Source organism: Cervus elaphus, chromosome 5 (assembly GCF_910594005.1).
Source record: "Cervus elaphus chromosome 5, mCerEla1.1, whole genome shotgun sequence".
NCBI lineage: Eukaryota > Metazoa > Chordata > Mammalia > Artiodactyla > Cervidae > Cervus > Cervus elaphus.
In genome coordinates, this window is record NC_057819.1 from 8,306,141 (window position 1) to 8,326,973 (window position 20,833).

General features: G+C 54.6%; 1 protein-coding gene across 3 annotated transcripts in view; it reads right to left on the reverse strand.

Moving 5' to 3' along the window:
• Positions 1-1,795: 1,795 nt before the first annotated feature.
• Positions 1,796-20,833, reverse strand: part of CMKLR1 (chemerin chemokine-like receptor 1) — a 43,322-nt gene continuing 24,284 nt past the window's right edge. The window contains exons 2-3 of one of the 3 annotated variants that reach the window (XM_043901529.1): positions 7,602-7,678; positions 1,796-6,487 (exon numbers count right to left, since the gene is read on the reverse strand). In XM_043901529.1, the coding sequence (XP_043757464.1) occupies positions 5,396-6,484 (1,089 nt within the window). In that variant the 5' untranslated portion in view covers positions 6,485-6,487; positions 7,602-7,678 and the 3' untranslated portion in view covers positions 1,796-5,395. Of the gene's footprint in view, positions 6,488-7,601; positions 7,679-14,703; positions 14,726-20,833 lie in introns of those variants that run through there. The other 2 variants (XM_043901530.1, XM_043901528.1) reach the window with 2 other exon arrangements.

Consider the following 20,833-nt stretch of genomic DNA (forward strand, 5'->3'; position numbering starts at 1 on the left):
ATCTCTGTTAAGGATTCAGTGAAATGATGAGAGGAAAGTGCTTGGTGGGTGCCTGGAGGATTCTAGGTGACTTCCGAGGTGAAACCCCAAGTTCAAGCACTTGGCATCTAGTCTGTTAAATTCCCCGCAGCCACTACCCACAATTGCTACATTAATATGCTTTCGTTCCTCTTAGGTTAATATATGTATTATTTATAGGGCCTTATTATATGCTCAGAGCGCTCCCCTGAGAAATATAATTGTGCATTGGGAGGCAAATTTGAATAATATTTACAATTAATTTCCGTCAATAAAGCAACACACCAAGGCCTCTATGCAGCTGAAATGAGCTCTGGGTTGGTTTCCCACTAACCGCTCCCCCGAGAAAGCTTGGGTAGCTTTTAACTATCTCTGGAGTAGTCGGCGTCTCTCAGGCTCCACCTTGGCTCCCACAGTCCAAACACCAGGGCATTCACCTGGATGCCCTAGCAGCCTCTGGCTTCCCCTCCCGCCCCTCTCTAACTAGTCCTCCAGAACAGCCCTGGGCATCAGGCCTCCTCTCATCCGTTTTTTTTTTTTTTTTTTGGCTGCATTATGTGGCAATTGGGATCTTAGTTCCCACACCAGGGACAGAACCCGCGCCCCTGCATTGGAAGCACCAGGTCTTAACTACCGGACCCCCAGGGAGGTCCCAGATATCCTTTTAATAGATCTGAGTCACCCCTTTACACATGGCTTCCCCTTCCCCATCCCACAGTCTGGCCCTGCCTCCTCTCCGTCCTACCTGGCCGATGCTCATGTACTCACTGGGCTGCATCCCCCACCCACGTTTCAATCCTCCAAAGGCACCCTGCTCCCTCCCACATCACTGCAATTTCCTCCTCCTGCAGCACCCTCTCCAGCACCTCCCCACTGTGTCAGCGCCTACCCATCCTTCAAATCTCAGGTGTCTCTTCCCCCGGGGCTCAGCAGTAAAGAACCCACCTGCCAATGCAGGAGATGTGGGTTCGATCCCTGGGTGGGGAAGATCCCCTGGAGGAGGAAACGGCAACCCACACTCCAGTATTCTTGCCTGAAGAATTCCACAGAGGAGCCTGGCAGATCACAGTCCATGGGGTCAAAAAGAGTCAGACATGACTGAGCACACAGGTACCGCCCCTGGGGAAGTTTCTTGGCCTTGGACAGGGTCACCTCCCTCTATAATATATGGGTGACACTTACTATGATTGTTTTCTGTTTGGGGTATATTTTTTTAATTGGCTGGCACCATTGTCCAATGAATGAGCTAAGAGGACAGAGACTGTGTATGTCCTGACCATCCCCAATCCCCAGTGTTGACCACAAGGCCCAGCAAAGAGGGGTATTAGAGGGATGCATGTGGAGTGGGTGAGTGGGTGGACTTACACATAGACGGTTAAGGAAATGAATGGGTGCATGAAAGGATGGCTGGAGGAATGTGCAGATGAGAGTGTCTGTCCTTGGGTGGGCCAATGCACGGACTTGCAAGGAGTCCCAGCTTTTAGTCCCCTTTCTGCCACGGCTGGCTGTGTTGTCTTGGGTAAGTCACTATCTGTCTTATATCCTTGGTTCCTAGGAAAATCACATGAGCGGAGGGAATTTTTTTAAGATACAGATTTCTTGTGGTCCAAAATTTGGGGAATGGGAGGTTGGGAGTTGCAGGGGTTCTCCTGCCATCCCACAACACAGCCGTGTGACTCTGGACAGCACACTTCACCTCTCTGAGCCTCAGCTGGCATTCCATGAGGTGGGTGGGGGAGGCAAGGGGCAGGACCCGCCAGCAATGAGAGTCCTCACGCTTGCTTCGGTCTGTTTATTCAAGAGAAACATTGTCTTCAGAGAGGAAGCAAGCAAACCCCCTAATGAATTATTTCGTGGTCAGATGAGCTGCCTCCCGATTCCCCCTTGTCCTGGATCCCAGCCCCAGGAGCAGTTCTCCAAAGCCAGAGCACCAAAGCATGTCCGGGAGGAATGGAGAGGGAGGCCGGGACCAGGAGCTGGGAAATCACTAACCAACCAGCCAAGCCAGCACACCTCCTTTTGCAGATTTCTCCAAGGGCAGCTCTTGCAAGCTCAGTTCCCTCTTCTGTGAAACAGGGAGGACTTGGATGGGGATGAGATTGGCCAGACCGTGAGGCTCTCATGATTGGATTCTCTCTTCTCCCATCCATGGGCTCTGGGCTCTGCTCTCCACGCTGACCCTGGGGTCCAGCTTAAGGCAAGCTCCTCCCTCGGCCAGCGCCTGGGTCCGACTCCCCTTCTGAGACCCTCCCTCTTGTTTCTCTTCCTCCTCTCTCTCTCCCCCTCCCTCTCCATCCTCCCAAGGGCTGAAGAAGCTGGGCACTCTCTCGGGCAGCAGACCCAGTTCCGTTTACTACTGTGTGACTCTCAACAAGTGGGGGCCACAGGCCAAACCTCCCTTTCTGCACCCCGACCCGTGTCTGATGGTCCTCTTCTTACAGGGCTGTTTTTGAGGCTTTGATGAGATTCTGGGCCGGATACAGGGTAGATGCTTAATAAATGCCAGATCCCTTTTCTTCATCATTGTTCTCCTTCGCACTTCTCTCCCCCCTCCCTCTCCCCCCTCCCTCTCCCCCCACCCTCAAACAGCATCTTCTCTTTTTGTCCCTCTGCCCACAACCCCGTGCCCCCTCCACCCACCCCACCCCACACAGGAGGCAGCGCTGCAGGACCCATTGGCGGGTCCTGGCCCCGGAGGGAAGGCTCTCGGGCACACAGCGTGTTGGCCGCCTGTGGAGCAATTCAGGTGAATGTGCTGTGTGAACCGCAGGGCCTTTGAACATGCGACCTGGGGGACCCTCAGAAGAAGCTGTGGGGACGAGACTGAAAAGGTTGTCACGGCTGCACTTGAGCATTTGATGATGAGAACAGGAAGACTAGTGGGGCAACCAGAAAGAGTGAGGCCTGGCTCCAAGGAGGAACACAGATGGTTTTCATTTTGCTCCTGTTCATCAGCTTTTCCAAAGACAAAATGATTTCCTGGCTCCCCCAGCCTGGCCTGGCCTGCACGCAGCCCAGAAGGAACGAGAAGCTGAGCCCCAGCAAATAGCGTGGTCCTCCCCCAAATGGCTGGTGACTGTCTCTGGGGCCTGGAACCCCTCTCACTCCATCTCGTGCCCTGGATTCTTTGCCTGTGAAGTTGGCTGGGTGGGGGGTGGGTGACAGGGGCCTCTGGGCAATATTGAAAGCTCCCTCCACTCAAGCTAAGTTCAGACTGCTTGAAGCAACTAGAGGCCCCAGTAGGGTCAACTCAGAGCTGCCTTTCACAAGCGCAATGACCCAACAGAGTGAAGGAATAGTTTGTCTCTAAACGAGGTGCGATTCCAAACAGCCCGTGGCCTCGGGAACTCGCCTGGCGCTGTGTAGACATTACATCTGTTCATTGCATCTTGTTGGAGAAATGGCTTCACAACAAAGAAACTTGGAAGAGAATGGAATATGGACACTCGGAGGCCAAAGGGTCCTCCCTTCAGGCCTCTCTCCCTGCCGCCCTCCCTGGAGAGCTGGGTAGGGTGGGGCGGTGGAGAGGGGTGTGTGTGGACATAGGAGGTGGGAGCCAGGGTGGGTGGGTGTGAACGGGTGCCAAGGGAGCTGGGAGCCAAGTACATTTTCTCTGCCACTTTGGATCATTTTTGAAAACTATTTGCATAGCTGCCTTTAAAGCCCTTAAGATGTTAACATGAATCTGCTGAGGGATATGCATATATGAATGCTCAAAACCCTAAGCCTCTGCAGCCTTCTTTGAGCCAGACAGACATAGGTTCAAGTCCAGACTCTTAACAGAGACCAGCTGGGCATCCTTGGGCCAGTTGCTTAAACTCTCTGAACCTCAGAAGCCTCATGCATAAAAGGGAAGTGATAATTGTACCTACCTCGGGGCTGCCGTGAGGGATAAATGAGATACACATGTAAAGTGCTTAACATAGAAGTGCTAAATAAATGTAGGTTACCAGGACTGTGTAGAATATTCTCCGCAGAGGCATTCTCCATGACAGAACAGCTCTGTTCTTTTCTGGAGACTCTGCCCCCTGGCTGGCTATGTGACGCTGGGTAACTTTCCCACTGTAAGCATCACCTTTGTCGTTTGTAAGTGAGATGATGACTCTGCAGCAGAGCCCCAGAAAAGACAGTGTGACTGCCCACAGGAGGAGTCCTGGGCCCGCCCCCAGGCCCGGTATCTCAGGGGCACAGTCCAATGAGCCAGGTTCCAGATTCTGCTTCGAGCTCAAGGATTGAGCCCTCGGCGGCATCTTTGCTCCTCAAGGTGCTCCCAGGTTGCTTCCAGCAGCTGATTTCGGGCTAGGCTCCAGCAAGGCTCTGAGGAAGTAGAGAAAGAAGAGATCCCACCCCTCACCCCCAGCCACCACCCACCCCCTGCCCCGGAGTGTTTTCTTCTGAGCATCTCCAGCCAGAGTCAGTGGGTCAGGAAAGAGGGAGGAATTGCTGTGATGGAGTGAGTAGGGGGCTGCCCACCTCAAACCAGCCCCAGGGTAACAAATGCAAAGTGAGGATAGGGCTTGGGGCCAGGGGCTGGCAGCATGACCCCACCCTCAGCACAGCTACGGCCTGAAGCAACATTGCCCTGGAGGGTTCTAGGGTGAGCTGTTTCCTGTCACACGCCCTCTGAAAGGTCTTTTCTTTCTCCATTCCTTCCCGCACAAGACCCAAGTCTTCACTGTAGCCCTGCTTCTCTTGAACCCATTAAAAAGCCCCGTGGTAAAAAAAAAAAAAAAAGCCCCGTGGTCCCCTCAGGACCTGTTGTCTATCTTTCCAGCTGATCTAAAAGTCAAATGCGTGGTCCCAGGAGTTGCTGAGTTCTTAAGTCACCTTCTCTTCCCAGGTGACCTGGAGAAGGTCTGTGCATTCCAATATGCCCTAGACCCGAAGAATGGCTTAAGAGCAGGATTTCTGGCCAGCTATTAATATAGGGCTCTGTGGCAAAGCGTGACCTACATCACACTGGCTCGGCTCTGACCTCCTCTCCTCACACCAGGAACAGACCTTGCAAACTCTCTGTGTCATTCCTGGAAAGTGCTCGGGTAGGTAACTGAATCCCTCTGTCTTATGCCCATCCCAGTTCATGCCAGTGCTTTCGAAAATTCTCCCTTTTTTTTGCTTTGCATTGGTCAAGGCAAGTCTCTGAAGATGCACAGGATACTGGTCCAAGCCTAAGTACCTCAGCATGCTGTGTCCACCACGCCCCTGGAGGAAAGGCGTTCCAAACACTGGATTCCCAGCTCAAAAAGACAGCTCAGCCCCACGGAAAATACAGTGGGCATCTGTGGGTTGCCCAAGAGGTTCTTGTTGTGGTGTCCAGAAGGCGTAGCTTTGAGCCTCCAAGGTTGGGAGCATCCACTGGGGGGTTTCCGGGCAAGGCTCAGAGCATGCCAGTCTCCCTCTCATTCATGGATGACATCTTGGTAAAGCTCCTGTGGCTGGGGTAGGAGGAGTGGCCTGTGTCCTCACTCAGGGCATTGACCAGACGGGAGAAGAGGGCCACCCTGAACTTCTTGAAGTCCTGACCCATGAAGACGTACAGGATGGGGTTCATACAGCTGTTGGCGATGGCGATGGCGGTGGCCAGGGGCACGCCCAGGCTGAAGACGGAGGGAGGCACGGAGCCGCGACGGAGCTCCAGGAGGTAGAACGCGTGGTAGGGGCACCAGCAGAGGAAGAAGGTGATGATGATGGTCAGGATGATCTTGAAGGGTTTCTTGGTCTTGGCCAGGCGGCTGCGCTGCAGCTTGTAGACAATGGTGAAGTAGCAGGCGGTGGTGATGAGACCCGGCACCAGGAAGCCACAGAGGAAGCGGGTGATGGTCACCACCATGTGCCGGCCAGAGCCCACCGGGTCCACCTGGGGGTGAGCGGGCCATGGGGCAGAGCCGGCAGCCGACAGGCTGAAGTTGTTAAAGCAGGATATCTTCCCGTGCAGGCGGGCCGTGTCCCGGAAGACGAGGGACGGGGAACTCAAGAAGAAAGCCAGGACCCAGATGACCAGGCAAGCCGTGTAAGCGAGCCGGACGCTGCGGTGGTTCTGGGACCAGACGGGGAGGAGCACGGAGACGCAGCGGTCGAAGCTGATGACGGTCAGCAGGAAGACGCTGGTGAACATGTTGTGGATGAGCAGGAAGTTGCTGATCTTGCACATAGCCGTCCCAAACACCCAGTGGTAGTCCAGGGCGGCGTAGGCGATGTGGATGGGGAGGAAGATGTTGAACAGGAAGTCGGCCACGGCCAGGTTGAGGAACCAGATGGTGTTCACCGTCCTCTTCATCTTGCAGGTGATGATGATGATCACCAAGCCATTGCCCAGGATCCCGAGGAGACAGATAATGCTGTAGATCACCACCAGGAAGATCCTGACCACTCTGCCTTCCAGGGGAGATAACTCCTCCAAAACCACGATGGGGTCCAAGTCATCGGGGTAGTCCTCGTAGGAGGCGTTGTAATCCTCAGTCTCCATTCTCTGCCAGGGGAGACAGGGGGCACGAGGGGAACTTTGGTTAGAACTGGCTTTAAAGGGCTTTCCTGGTGGCTCAGTGGTAATGAATCTGCCTGCCAATGCCGGAGATGTGGGTTCGATCCCTGATCAGGGAAGATCCCACATGCAGAGGAGCAACTAAGCCTGTCCACCACAACTGTTGGGCCTGTGCTCTAGAACCCGAGAGCTGCCACTACTGAGCCTGCAAGTCCTAATTACTGAAGCCCGTGCACCCTAGAGCCTGTGAGAAGCCACCACGATGAGAAGCCTGTGCACCAAAATAGAGAGTAGCTCCCATTCGCCGCAACTAGAGACAAGCCCACACAGCAACGAAGACCCAGCACAGCCAAAATTAAAAAAAAAAAAAAGAGCTACTGGCGTTTGTAGCCAAAGAGGAACGAACAACAACAACAAAAAGCCACTGCACCTTTAAAACACTGGGTGAAGTGTTTGGGTTGATGTGTGTACCGATTCATCCATCACAAGGGACTATAACCAACAAAACATGTAACTGGATTTAAGAGGTTGATCACCACCAGTGAGACCGACAATGTCCTCCCTGGCCGTGAGCAAGACCAGCTGGTGCCTTTGCTATTTTATTTATTTGACAAACAGCTCGCAGGCACCTACTATATACCGGGTACTATTCTAAAGGGTTGATGTAGGCAAAGTCCTTTCATTCTCATAACAACTCAATGAGGTGGTTACAAACCCCATTTTACAGGTGAGGAAATTGAGGCACAGAGAGCTTACGTCACGTGCCCAAGGGCATACAGCTGAGAAGAGGCAGACCAGGAGTCAGGGTAGACGCTGACGCGTACCTCCTGGACCACCATGTTTTTGCTGCCTCTCTGGGACCCTCCCTGTTCCTTCACAGTCTAGTGGGAGACAAACACTCATAAAAAAAAAAAAAAAAACCCTCAAATCGTGGAAAAATCACGGTGATGCTAAGCGCAATGAAGAGGTGCACAGTGCTCTGAACTTGACTCTGACCAGATTCCCAAAACCCAGGGGACAGCTGCGCTGACTGCCCCTGCCTCATCCTGGTCTCCCACTGCTGCCCTTCGAAGAGATGAATTCAGACACAAGAGCCCCTCACTGTTTCACTGTTATGATGTCCAAAGCTCTCCAGGGTGCCTCCCTGGCCAGCCAGCCCCCGCACACAGCTGCAAACACCTGCAGGGCAGAGCAAGGCGCAGCAGTTGGCTCTCCATCTAAGAACCAGAGGTCCGGGTGGACCCAGCGCCAGAGACAAATGTACTGCTGTTACCCTGCTTTACAGAGGAGGAAGCGGAGGCTCAGAGAGGCTGAGATGGGCCCGGGGTTACCCAGCTGGGAAGTGGTGGAGCCTCAAGAACTCAGATCAACAGCTAGACCCTCCATTCCAACCCCCGTCTCCCCTGAACCCCCACCCCAGCACATCCGGTCAGCCCTGCTGACTGTGTGACCTTCCCCTTCCTTACTTTTACCTTGGAAGTAATAGCATTATCACTACTGCATTTGTTGGGGAGGCACCAATAAACAAAAAATATACTGCACCTTTAAAACGCTGGGTAAAGTGCTTGGGTTGATGTGTGCACCGATTTATCTATCACAAGGAACTATAACCAACAAAATGTATAACCAGATGGAGACATCAGAGCCAACCCAAACCAAGGCGGAAACTGCAGACCAGCAGAGTCAATTGGCTTTCGGCCTCTGACCTGCAGGTGTGACTCTGAGCATCCTTGTGGCCACAGCACAAAGGGAAATGTGATCCGTGGTGGAAGTTCATTTATGCAGAAGGAGGAAGCAGTTTAGGGAGCAATGTTGTTCCCTTACCCTGGATTCTCCAGGGCGTTTCTCACTGGGCAGGGGTTCGCCTCGCTGAAGGGCACGCTGACAGAGGCAGTGGGTAGCATCACTGTCCAGGGCTGATACAGCATCCCAGGGGTGATTTCCCACTGGTAGCTGCTTGTGGGGGCCTTGAAGGCAAAGGGTGGACAGGGTGGACAGCTCCGTGGGAGGATCAAGAACGTGATGATAGTCTGGGCTCTCAGGGTTTAAAGCAAAGGCTTGGAGAGCTCAGGGAAATGGGATTGGGACTCTGAAATCCTCAGGGAAGCAGGGGGAACCGAAGAGACTTTTCACTCGGGATCCTTGGAAGTCAGGCTCTGGAGTCAGATTTCCCAGCTGTGTGGCCTTGGGCAAGTTGCTTCACCTCTCTGAACCTCAGTTTTCTTACCTGCAAACTACCATTACCCTTGTAAGGCTGTTGCAGAGCACAGTGGCATATAAGGAGCCCTGTATGCCCACTCCAGTATCCTTGCCTGGAGAATCCCACCGACAGAGCAGCCTGGAGGGCTAGTCCCTGGGGTCACAAGGAGTCGGACACTACGAAGGGACTGAGCACGCACACACGCCCTCACACCCCGGCTGCTCTGACTCAGCCTGCTCCTCACTGCCTTGTTTCCAGGAAGTGGGCGCTCCTTCCTGTGTCTGTTCACACCCTTGCTGCTGCCCCAGGGACCCCAGCTCCACCCTCCCGGGACACCTCCTCTTTGCCGTCCTTTCTTGGCTCCTCAAGGAACCTATGTTCCCAGTCTTCAGGATGATCTGAGGTCTAGGGCACAGCTGGGAATCGTTTGCCAAAGCTGACGTTGTCTATTACAGTCCAGGCGGGCAGGTGAGTCTGGCCAGACCGTCCCTCTTTCTGCCCTAGGCTCCCCAAGAGCCCAGGGGACAGACGAGCTGTCCTGGCTCCGCTCCCAGATACCCCTGTGATCTCCGACTTGTGCCCTTTGGGGACCAGGGAGGAGATGGTGGGGTGGTGGGGGAGACTCCCTATGTCACCCGAGCAAGTCACCTCCCCATCTCTGAGCCTTAGTTGTGCCATCTGCAAAATGGGACTGATAGAAACCCCCGCCTTACCGACTTCTCAGGACCACTGGGAGGATGAGTTAAGGCCCACCAGCTTGTCCCAGGCTCGGCGAGGATGACAGGGAAAGATCCAGGACACCGAAGTTGGAGTCAAGGCCCTGGGAGGTCTGAGAGCTCTGTTTTGTGACGAGACAAAGCGTCCCCAAGTGAAGCAACCAAAACCTTCTTTTTTTGGTTGTACCGCAACTTGCAGGATCTTAGTTCCCTAACCAGGGATAAAACCTGGGCCCTTGGCATTAGGCCACTGGACCTAACCACTGGACCACGAGGGAATCCCCTAAAACCTTTTTGACCAACATATTTGCTACGTGGCACCTGCCAAAAATCAAAATCACTCTCTTAAATTTCCTCTACAACTTCAGACTCAGCCCTGAACCCAGGCTCCTCTCTCCAGGAAGGTTTCTCTTGGCGTCCCCCCCATCCTCGTGGAGTGCCCATCCCAAGACCACCAGCACAAGACCTTGCACCAAGGCCACAGAAGAGGAGCCCAGAACCAAGGTCACCTCTGAAGCTGACTGAGTCCTCTTTGTAACTGTTGCCAGAGGCCCCCCTGATCATCACCAGCAGATTTCCTGACCCCGTATTAGGCAAAAATGCCCACCCCTGCACTCACCCTATAGCACCCTAAGCAATAACCTAATGCCACCCTTCCAGCAGGAATTTCCTTTGTCTTGAGGCTATAAAAATTGGCTACTAACCCACCAAAAGCTCGGCTCTCACTTGAGCCTGCCCACTGTTCTCACCGTCAGCTCTCCTGATCTGTCGGGAGGTCAGCCCGCTGTGCTCGCAGCACCCATGTTATCTCTGCTCTTTGTTCTTAATAAACTCACTCCCTGATGAAATGCTCTGTGTCTGGAAATTCTTTTCCAGGCTGCCACGACAACCCCCACCCCCTGTAGTGGGTTAAGTCTTCCCTAAAAAAAAAAAAATAGGTCTACCAGAACCTGTGAATGTGACCTTATTTGGAAAAAGGGTCTTTGCTGATATAATTGACGTAAGGATCCCAAGATGAGATCACCTTGGGAGAAGCTGGGCTCTAACCCCAAAGACAAGTGTCCCCGTAAGAGGAGATGACAGAAGATTTGACACGGAACAGAGAAGGCACGTGAAGAGACTGGAGGGATGCAACCAGGAGCTGAGGGGCGCCCAGAGCCCCAGAACTGGAGGACATAGAAGGGACCCTCCCCAGAGCCTTCCGAGGAAGCCCAGCCTGCGACAGCTCGCCTGCAGACCTCTGGCCTCTGGTGGCACAAGTGAACATGCATTTCGGTCGTTTTAAGCCACCCAGTCTGCAGTACTCCGCTACAACAGCCCGCGGACACTAACACACCCTCCGCTCCCACTCCCAGGGCACCCGGCTCCCTACTCCAAGGCCCATGGTATTTACATGATTATTACTGGCTTTTACACACAGCATGTTAAAAAGCAGAGATATCAGTTTGCCCACAAAGGTATATCTGGTCAAGGCTATGGTTTTTCCAGTGGTCATGTATGGATGCGAGAGTTGGACCATAAAGGAAGCTGAGCGCTGAAGAACTGATGCTTTTGAACTGTGGTGCTGGAGAAGACTTTTGAGACCCCTTGGACTGCAAGGAGATCAAACCAGTCCATCCTCAAGGAAATCAACCCTGAATATTCATGGGAAAGACTGATGCTGAAGCTGAAGCTCCAATACTTTGGCCACCTGATGCGAAGAGCCAACTCATTGGAAAGACCCTGATGCTGGAGAAGATTGAGGGCAAGAGAAGGGGGCGACAGAGGATGAGATGCTTGGATGGCCTCACTGACTCAATGGATGTGAATTTGAGCTAACTCCAAGAGATAGCGAAGGACGGCAAAGCCTGGCCTGCTGCAGTCCACAAGGTCGCAAAGAGTCGGACACGACTTAGCGACTGAACAACAAAACAACACACCTGACCGGACTGTGAGCTACCCGAGGGTGAGGACTGGTCTGATTCAGCTGTGTCTGGGTCAGGGAAGAAGGTGGGCACCACGAGGGTCCTCAGGATATTGCGATGTCCTCACGGTCTCCCCCTGTGTGTGTCAGCGTCCTAATCACCTCTTCACAGAAGGGCATCAGGCAGGTTGGATTAAGCGCCGCCCCCCAGTGACCTCACTTTATGCTAATCACCACTTTAAAAGCCCTGTCTCCTATAGAGACCGGACCTGTGGACACAGACGGAGAAGAAGAGAGTGGGATGGACTGGGAGACCAAGACAGACATCCATACACTACCGGGTGTAAAATGGCTCACGGCAAGCTGCTGTGTAGCACGGGAGCTCGGCTCAGCGCTCTGTGATGACCCAGAGGGGCGGGAGGGGGGCTCCAGGGCAGGGGATGTATGTACACTCGCAGCAGATTCACCTCTCTGTACAGCAGAAATTAACACAACGTTGTAAAGTAATTATACTCCAATGGAAAATATATTTTTTAAAAAATAAACGTTTTTAAGCCCTATCTCCAAATACAGTCATGCTCCCAAAGTACTGGGGGTTAGGACAGCAACTTAGGAACTTAGGGGAGGCGATGCAGTTCCAGCCCACAACACCTGCACAGCTGTCCTTGACTGTTAGAACTTCACCTTGCTATCCGCTGTTCTTCCAGTTCGCTTCCTCTGCACTGGGACTGCCACCTAGAATGTACAGAGAGCATCTTCCTGCAAATCCAGAAAGAATGCAACCCCGGCAGAAAAAATGGGCTAAGGATCTAAACAATAATGTACAGGGGGGAAAACACAGCAGGCGTTAGACAAACCAATGATCAAGGAGGTGAAATGAGAACCACAGAGAGGACTAGAAAGCTGGGATGGAGACCTCGGGCTGGCAAAGACTTCAGACCACGCTGCGGGTACCCTGAACCCCTGTGTGCCTCCCAGCCCCAGGAAGAATCACGCTACGGGACGCCCGTGTGCGGGATTGGGGGGAGTGGGGTGGGGCAGGCATGCCTTATCTTGGCTTCTCCAGGAGCCAACCTCACATCAGCCTTCCTGCAAACGTGATTATTAAGGAAGTGTTCCAGGAAACCCCAGTAAGGGGCTGGAGAAGTAAGATTGGGAAAGGGAGGAGGTCGGTCAAGGGGGCAGCGCCAGGCAGAGGCCCAAGGAAGGTGGCCTTGGTTCAGGGCGGGGTCAGGAAACAATGGAGGTCGCATTCCAGGAAGCTATTTATATCCCTCCATCCTGTGCTGGGAGGGGCACCGTCCCAGGCGCTGCCTGCCCTCTGAGGGCAGTCTGCTGACAGAGCCACAGGTGCAGGCCGTCAGGAAGCAAGAGCCTTGTGCGCTACGACACTCAGGGATCCAGGGGTCCGGACAGCGCACACAGGCGTTTGCTGATGGCTGGAAGCTGGGGGCGGCCAACGTCCATCTGCTGTGGGAGAGGCGACGTGCGAAAGCCACAGAGCTAGGCCACAGAGCTAGGCAGCTGCTAGAGGCCGCAGATTAGCAAGTGTGCATACAGCAAAGGAACGCCCTGCGTCTCAAAGCCACCTACCCAGAGGGTGCGTAAGTACACTGAAAACATGCATAGTGAAAAAAGCAGCCGCACGGTAACACACAAAGAACAGGGCTGAATAACAAGATACACTCTGAACAGATCTGAGTGCCTCCGTGGGAAGGTACAGCAAGAGGGAACTGGGGATAAAGGAAATGAGGGAACATTAGACAAGTGCGGGGGTTTCCGGAGGCCAGAGAGGGTGGGGTGGAGGGGTGCCTTTATGTCAGACTTCCCTCCCCTCCTGAGGCCCAGGAAAACACAAACAGGCAAAGCACCCCAGATCCCTGCCTGGGGCAGCGAGCAGCCTGCGCCTGGGTCACTGAATCCCTCACGAAGCCACACTGGCAGGAGCGGCCCAGCAAGCGGCTCTGGCCCTGCCTGGGGCCTTGAAAGCCCCTCCGTGCCAGCCGCCTCCAGCGGGCCGGGAATGAACCCGGACCAGCCCACGAGAGGAAGAGCATCAGCCCAGTCCGAGCTGGCTGTGAGGTGGCCAAGGCCCGATTCCTCCTGCCGGGGACTGGACGACCCAGGCAGAAGATCCTGCATGTGTGGGCCTGCCCTCCCCACCGGCCAGGCCAGACCCTTGCTGGGGAATTGTCTGTGGTGGGGTGAGGGGGCAGGGTGTTAGGCCGTATCTAGTTCTTCCCGCCACAGAGAGCATAAACCTCAGGCAGATGTTCCTGGCTTCGTTTCTCTTAAACAAACACGTGTCGAGTCCTCACCAAATTCCAGACATGGTTCTAAGCACCGTTACAGATGAGGAAACTGGCCCAGAGAGGTTAAGTAAGGTGCCCAAGGTCACACGGCTGGCTCAGCTCAGCAAGGTAGGTCCAATTCCTTGTGAGGAAGCTCCGAGCCTGCTGATCTTCCAACCCCCACTCTCTTTCTTTGTCCACTGCCTCGCCTCCTCGGAACATTCCAGAATCCTCTGGTGGTTGCCCTGATGGGATCTCTCAAGCACCCCCACAGAATCAGGGTGTGCATTTTGCACATGGAGCAAGATGAGGCTCCAGGTCCCTGGGGCTGTCCTCCGAGCCCCTCTGCCTCTAGGTAACGGCCCTAATGGGAGCACGTCACATCCCATCCCAGGGGGCACGTCCCAGGTGCCGTAGGAAAAGCCCTTTGGAGGCGGGGCTCATTCATCCATCCATCCTTCGGGGACCTGTGGAATCTGCTGCTCCCTGGCCCTGGAGAGGAGGCTGGGGTGCTGTGGGCACAGCTCTTCTCACCTGGAACCCCCACCCCCCCAGCCCCCAAGCCTGCAAGGTCACTGTTACCTGTCCATATTTACCGAGGGGACGCCCGAGGCCGGGCACCAGTGGGCGAAGGGGGACTTGCCTGCAGTCACACACCCGGTTAGTGGCGGGGCAGGGAGTTGAACCCTGGTCCTTAGGAATCCCCCCAGCTCCTCCAGCTGCCACCTGCTGGCCTGTGTGCCCTGGGCTCGGGGGACAGCAGGGCTGAGAGGCGTTCGGGCAGCAGGTGTGGCCTTCTGCATCTCCTGCTAGAGTCTGCAAGGGGCTCGCTCCCTTTCTGTCCGAGTCTGGGTCTCCCTGCTGGCTTCTCAGTCACCCCATCTTGGTCTCGCTCCTTCGGTCTCACCTGGTGCTTCTCCGAGTCTGTCCGTCCCCGTCTCTGCGGCTCCCTCCCCCTGCCTCTCGCTTCTCAGAGCAGTCTCCCTGCCTTCTAGACAGGGAGACTGTCCCCTCCCTCTCCCCGCATCCTCCCTCTACCAGTCCCCCCCAGAGGCCCAGCCACCCCTCACCTGCTAGCATCGCTCACCACTCACCTGTGTGCCGAGAACACCTAAACGAACACCTAAACCGATGGCTGCCCCTCTCCCAGCCTGCTGCCTCCCGCTGCTGCCTCTCCAGCCTGGTCTAAGCTTCCTCCGGCGGCCCCCCGGCCCCAGGCCGAATGCAGGGGCTTGATCAGGGCCCGTGGGCGTGGGAGCCCGGGGCGGGGAAACTGGAAACTCTTCCCCTCTGCGTTTGGCCTGGCTCCTGTCCCCTCTCCCACCTCCCCCATGGCCCACCCCCACAGTCTGGGCTGGGCGGCCCTGGAGGCCTCCCCTCCAGCCTTCTCAGCCTCCCAAAGGCTCTTAGGAGCTGAGAGGGCCCCCAGAGGCATCCTGTTTTGTAGCTGGGAAAACGGAGGTCCAGGAGAGGAGCTGACCCTCCCTAAGCCTCAAAGAAGAGGGCCACAGCCTGTCGTGTGTGATGTATCCCAGAGCCTAGAAGTCTGCCTGGCGCCTCACACATCTTAGGCAGCTCCACATCCGTCCTCCCTGGCGGCATAGATTTGCAAATGAAGGCCTAGATTTGCGAATGAAGCCTCACTCAGAGAGGTGAAGTGACTCTCCCAGGTTCACACAGCCTTGATGCATCATCCCAGGGTTTGAACCAAGGACTCTCTGACCCCCCAACCTTGGCTCTTTCTACTTGCCCAAGATCACAGCCTCAGCGAGCATGTTGGAACCATACTGGGACCTTGCAGGCACGACTCTCCCATCACAAATGTCTCTCCTTGGCAATATCCGCCCCCCACCACCCAGGCCGGGCCCGCCGACTTTGGTCCTGTTATCTTGGCCTGCTGCCACAGTCGCCTGGCTGGCCTCATCCTCCAGGGCAGAGCGAGGGGGTCTCCCAGCCCCCCACAGATGGCTCTTGGAGATACCTCGGGGTTCCCATCCCTGGATCCGCAGCTCTGAGAGACACAGGAACCGCGAAACCACACAGCGGCCGCGGCCGTTCCAGCCGCAGGACTGGCTGCCAGCGCCCGGACAGAATTAGCCCTGTGTCGGGGGAAAATTTCCTCCCCAGTCCCACGCCCACACACGGGAGCTCTGGCTGAGTCACTGCAGCGAGATGGAAGGAGCTGGCCCACTAATAGGCGGCCCCATTTTCTTTGGGTTCGGATGGGGCCGTGTTTGGATGGGCACGCTCTGCAACGGTGGGCAAAAGCAATGTGCAAGGCAAAAGCTTATGCCCTTGGACGTGGGCAGTCCACTTACCCAGAGGCCAGAGGCCCCAGGAAACCTCCGTCGGCTGCTGAGAGCACAGAAGCAGCAGACCCCGCAAATGTCCACTCCACCACACAGCGTCCCCCTTGTTGGAATGCCCCATCCCTTCTCCCCAGGGTGCCCTGTCCCCCTGATCCCTGCCCCCTGCTCTGTGCCCCCAGGCTGAGCTGTAGAAACACCATCACTCGACTCTGTGCCCTCTGACCTCTAGTTGGGTTTATCCATGAAGGCCTGGCAGGGGCTACAGGACAGGAAGAGGGCAGGTCAGGGGTCTGCGGTCCCAGTGGCCTCCCTGCAGGGTCTCCCTCAGTCAGTGCTGACTATACAGTCTGGGTCCCAGTAACCAGTCCCTCCCCACCCCCCTGGCTTAAAGGGCAGGGGGGTCTCCTCGTATTCTCAGACCTGAAGTCCTGCCCATCCTTTATGCCTCTGATGAACATTTAGGCTAGGAAGGACTTAGAAAGGGTGGACAGCAAAACGCTCATCAAGACCCCATGTGAAGGACTTCCCTTGTGGTCCAGCAGTGAAGAATCTGCCTTGAAATACAGCAGACGCGGGTTTGATCCCTGGCCAGGGAATTAAGATCCACATGGTGAGGAGCAACTAAGCTCGCTCGTCACAACTACTGAGCCCATGTGCCACAACTAGAGGGTCCATGTGCCACAACAAAGATGTTGTATGATACAATTAAGTCAAACAAATAATTTTTTTAAAGTCCCCATTAAAAAAGACCCCGTTGGAGTGGGTCATCCATTTCACCCTGAGACTCTGACCCAGAGTCCAGATTCTCAACACGTTCCCCTCAAGCCATCCCCATGTCTGTTTCCTAAACGGCTCACAAATCCGCCCATCATCTCTGCCCACCTGGGCAACTACTAGAGATCCCCTAACCAGCATGCCGCTTTCACTCTGACTTCGTTTTCTACCACATAGCCGGAGAGATCATCTCAAAATGCAAACTATATCACAGCTCTCCCCCGCTTGAAAGCCCTTGGCGGCTCCCACTTGTTCTTTGTCGTTGCTGTTTAGTCGCTAAGTCGTGTCCAACTCTTTGCCACCCCATGGACCGTCATCCGCCTCTCTCCTCTGTCCGTGAGATTTCCCAGGCAAGAATAATGAACTGGGTTGCCATTTCCTTCCTCCAGGGGGTCTTCCCCACCGAGGGATCAAACCTGCGTCTCTTGGGTCTCCTGCATTGGCAAGCGGATTCTTTAGCGCTAGCGCCACCTGGGAAGCCCTACTTTTTTCTGCAGACCTAACAGCTGTTTCAGTCACACAAGGCCCCCCAGCAAGAGTGCGGGGATGTATGACTCTCCTTCCAGGCCAAAAAGCCGCTCTGGCCCCAAGCATGGGTCCCGTGCACAAACACAGCATGTCCTCCTGGACACTCAGCTTCCATCCAAAGCTGTTGGGGAAATAGCCTGGGTCTCTCCCCTGTAAACACTGCTCCAGCCCCTGGAGGTGGCCTATACACAAGCTTTCTCCCGTGTTTGTAAACCCCTGGACTGGGAGGCCCGGCACCCCATTCACTTAATCCCTGAAGCCTTGAGTCCATTCATGCAAATAATCCCCAAGCTGTGTACACAGCGTATCTGGTAGGCAGCAGGCAAGGGGGTGTTTATGTGAACCGAGCAGGATGTGGTCGGAGGAGGCTGCCAGTGGTGGTCGCCGTCTCCCCGAGCCAGGAGCTGGCCCTGGCAATACCCTTGGTGTCCTGCTCACAGCGTGGGCTTGGAGCCCAAACACTGAGTGGCTGGCTCCTGGGGGCCCTGTGAGTCATCGTAGTTCCTGCCCCGTCCCTGGTAAATCCAGGCCAGCACAGGCCACCTTTGGTCCTGCACCTACTACAGCTCCCGAGCAAGACTTCTTCTCCGGATACCTTGAGACACGTGGAAGGAGGCAGGCGAAGGACCTGTCCCCATCAACAGCGCCCCCACCTACTGTGGAAGAGAAGGGCAAGGAAGCTGGGAGTCAGCCTCATCTGCTCCCACAGTCCTTCTTTGCTGCCTGTCCCTCTCTCCCTCTCTGCTGATCCAAAAACCTCACCAGGCCCCCGAAAGTCACCCCAGGGAACCAGCTGGACATGCTGGTAAAGAGCTTTGGACCCTCGAATGCCAGGGTTAAATATTATTCTTAACAGTCACCAAAGTATCAATATTTTATTGAGCACCTACTATGTGTGAATCTTCCCTGCAGCTCAGATGGTAAAGAATCTGCCTACAATGCAGGAGACCTGGGTTCGATCCTGGGTCAGGAAGATCCTCTGGAGAAGCGAATGGCAATCCACTCCAGTATTCTTGCCTGGAGAATCCCATGGATAGAGGAGCCTGGTGGACTAAAGTTCGTGGGATCACAAAGAGTCGGACACGACTGAGCAATTACCACTGCTACTATGTGTACCAAGACATTGAGAAGCACCTTACGTGTATCATCTCACACAAACCCAGGGGGATGGAGGTTACTATTATGGCCATTTTAGAGCTGCGGAAGCTGAGGCGAGAGAGGTTAAGAGTCTTACTCAAGGTCACGTGGCTAGCAAGAGGCAGAGGTAGGATTTGAACCCAGATTTAAACCCCAGGGCTCTCTCTATTATACCTTACAAGATCTACTTGGCAAATGTCTTTAGATAAATCCCTGACCCTTGGTGCCTTGGTTTCCCCAACTATGAAACAAGGAGGTTGGAGTTGATGGCGTCAAAGGCTCTCTTGCAGCTTTAAAATATGCCGTAGTTGAATGGGCCAAGGGTCTGTCCCCAGCCTTATGCCAGTAAAAAGACAGCATGGATTGGGTCCATGCTGTGTGACCTCAGACAAGTGGCTTTACCTCTCTGAGCTATAGTAGGGTTCCCGATAAAAATTTCCTTTTCTGAAAATCCAAGGGGCTGGATGAAGCAATCTCTGGGGACCCCCTTGCAAATCTAAGATCTCTGGGCTAGAAGTTCAAGGTGAAGTTACAAGCATCCACACCATCAAGACCTCGAGTCTGGAGTTCTTGCTGACTCTGATGATGTGGTCTCAGACTATCCCCCCACCCCCTTCCCAGCTGCACAGTGGCTAAGAGCCGATACCTGGGAGTCTGAAGGACCAGGTTTAAAGGCCCTTCCTCGTTCAGTGACCATGGACACATCCCCGTCCTCGAGTCTCAGCGTCCTCATCAGTAAAACGGGGCTGACATTACCACTTCCTTCCTAAGGTTACTGTGAAATGAAATGATGATGTGAATGTGGTACCTGGCACATAGCAGGTGCTCAGCAAATGTTTGTGTAGAGAAATCAGATGGTGACACGTCTGTGAGAGCCAGCAGCCTCGCTGTTCCATGGAGGGGAGAAAGCCAGGCTGAATATCCAGATTCGGAACCAAAGGAAAGAGCTGTGTTTTCCAGGAAACCCACGGAGCTCGAAACAGCCCGGATGGTCTGGAAGCCGAGGAGGGCTGGGAGCCAGCCAGCGGTTGCTCCCAGGCTTCTCCACCCAGACCAGATGCCGCCTAGGGCCGGATGAGGAGACCGTGGCTACTGCCGTGCCCTCCCCCTCTCGGGCTGTCTCCCTTCCTGGCATACCCACATCCTCCACCAGAGCCTCTGAAAAGCATTTCTCAGCGGGAGTGTAGTCCCTTGGTTAAAACAAGCTTTGTCCCACCTCTGTCGACACAGGGAGTTAAGGATAACAAGGAGATGGCCTGGGCTGTATGGCCCATTCTCCAGACCCCCAACCTCTCATTTCCAACCTGGGACCTAAAGACCATGAAGATGAAGGGTAATGACCCATATGAAGCATGTAGCCAAACAGCCAGCCTCCCGTAGGGTATCAAATGATGTTGATTCCCCTTAATGCCCATTTAGCAGATGAGAACACCGAGATTCAAACAAGTTTCATGGTCTTTCTCAAAGTTACCCGGCAAGTGAGCAATTGTTGTTGTTCAGTCGCTCAGTGGTGTCTGACCCTCTGCAACCCCATCGACTGCAGCACACCAGGCTTCCCTGTCCTTCACCATCCCCTGGAGCTTGCTCAAACTCATGTCCATTGAGTCAGTGATACCGTACGACCATCTCGTCCTCTGTCGCCCCCTTCTCCTCCTGCCCTCAGTCTTTCCCCGCATAAGGGTCTTTTCTAACGAGTCGGCTCTTCGCATCAGCTGGCCAAAGTATTGGAGCTTCAGCTTCAGCGTGGTATAATCAGGATCTCCAGGCTGGACTTCGGGATTCTCTTCTCCTGGTTGTCCCTGGAATCGCGTTCTATGTCACTTAGAACTAGGTTTCAACTCCAGCTCCAACACTTATAGGCTGTGTAACCTTGAACACATAGCTTCACCTCTCTGAGTCTCAGGCCCCTCATCCACAGCCTCTTTCTCTGGGAGTGGTGAGGCTTCGATAAAACCAGGCTGGTGAAGTGCTTGGCATCCTGCCTGCCCTGATCATGGTTGCCAACACTATTAATGTTAGTAGTTATTAATTTTATAGGAAAGAGGATTTACCTCACAGTGATGAAACTGGAAAACACATTCCCACTCTCTCGGTGGGGTCCATTATTTTAGAGTCCAAAGGGAATTTGGCAGGGCATGGCTTTCTCTGGAACCCTGGAGGCAGGCTCACAGGTCGGGGAAAGTGTCAGTCACTCAGTCGTGTCTGACTCTGCGACCTCATGGACTGTAGCCCGCCAGGCTCCTCTGCCCATGGGGATTCTCCAGGCAAGAATACTGGAGTGGGTTGCCATGCCCTCCTCCAGGGGATCTTCCCAACCCAGGGATCGAACCCGGGTTTCCCGCCTTGCAGGCAGATTCTTTGCCATCTGAGCCACCAGGAATGTCAGGAAATGTTGGGTAAACTGGAGATGCCTGGAGGCTGCAGCGTCCGGTCCTGGACCTGCTCCTGGCCTGCTCCCATGTCCCATCTGCTTGTC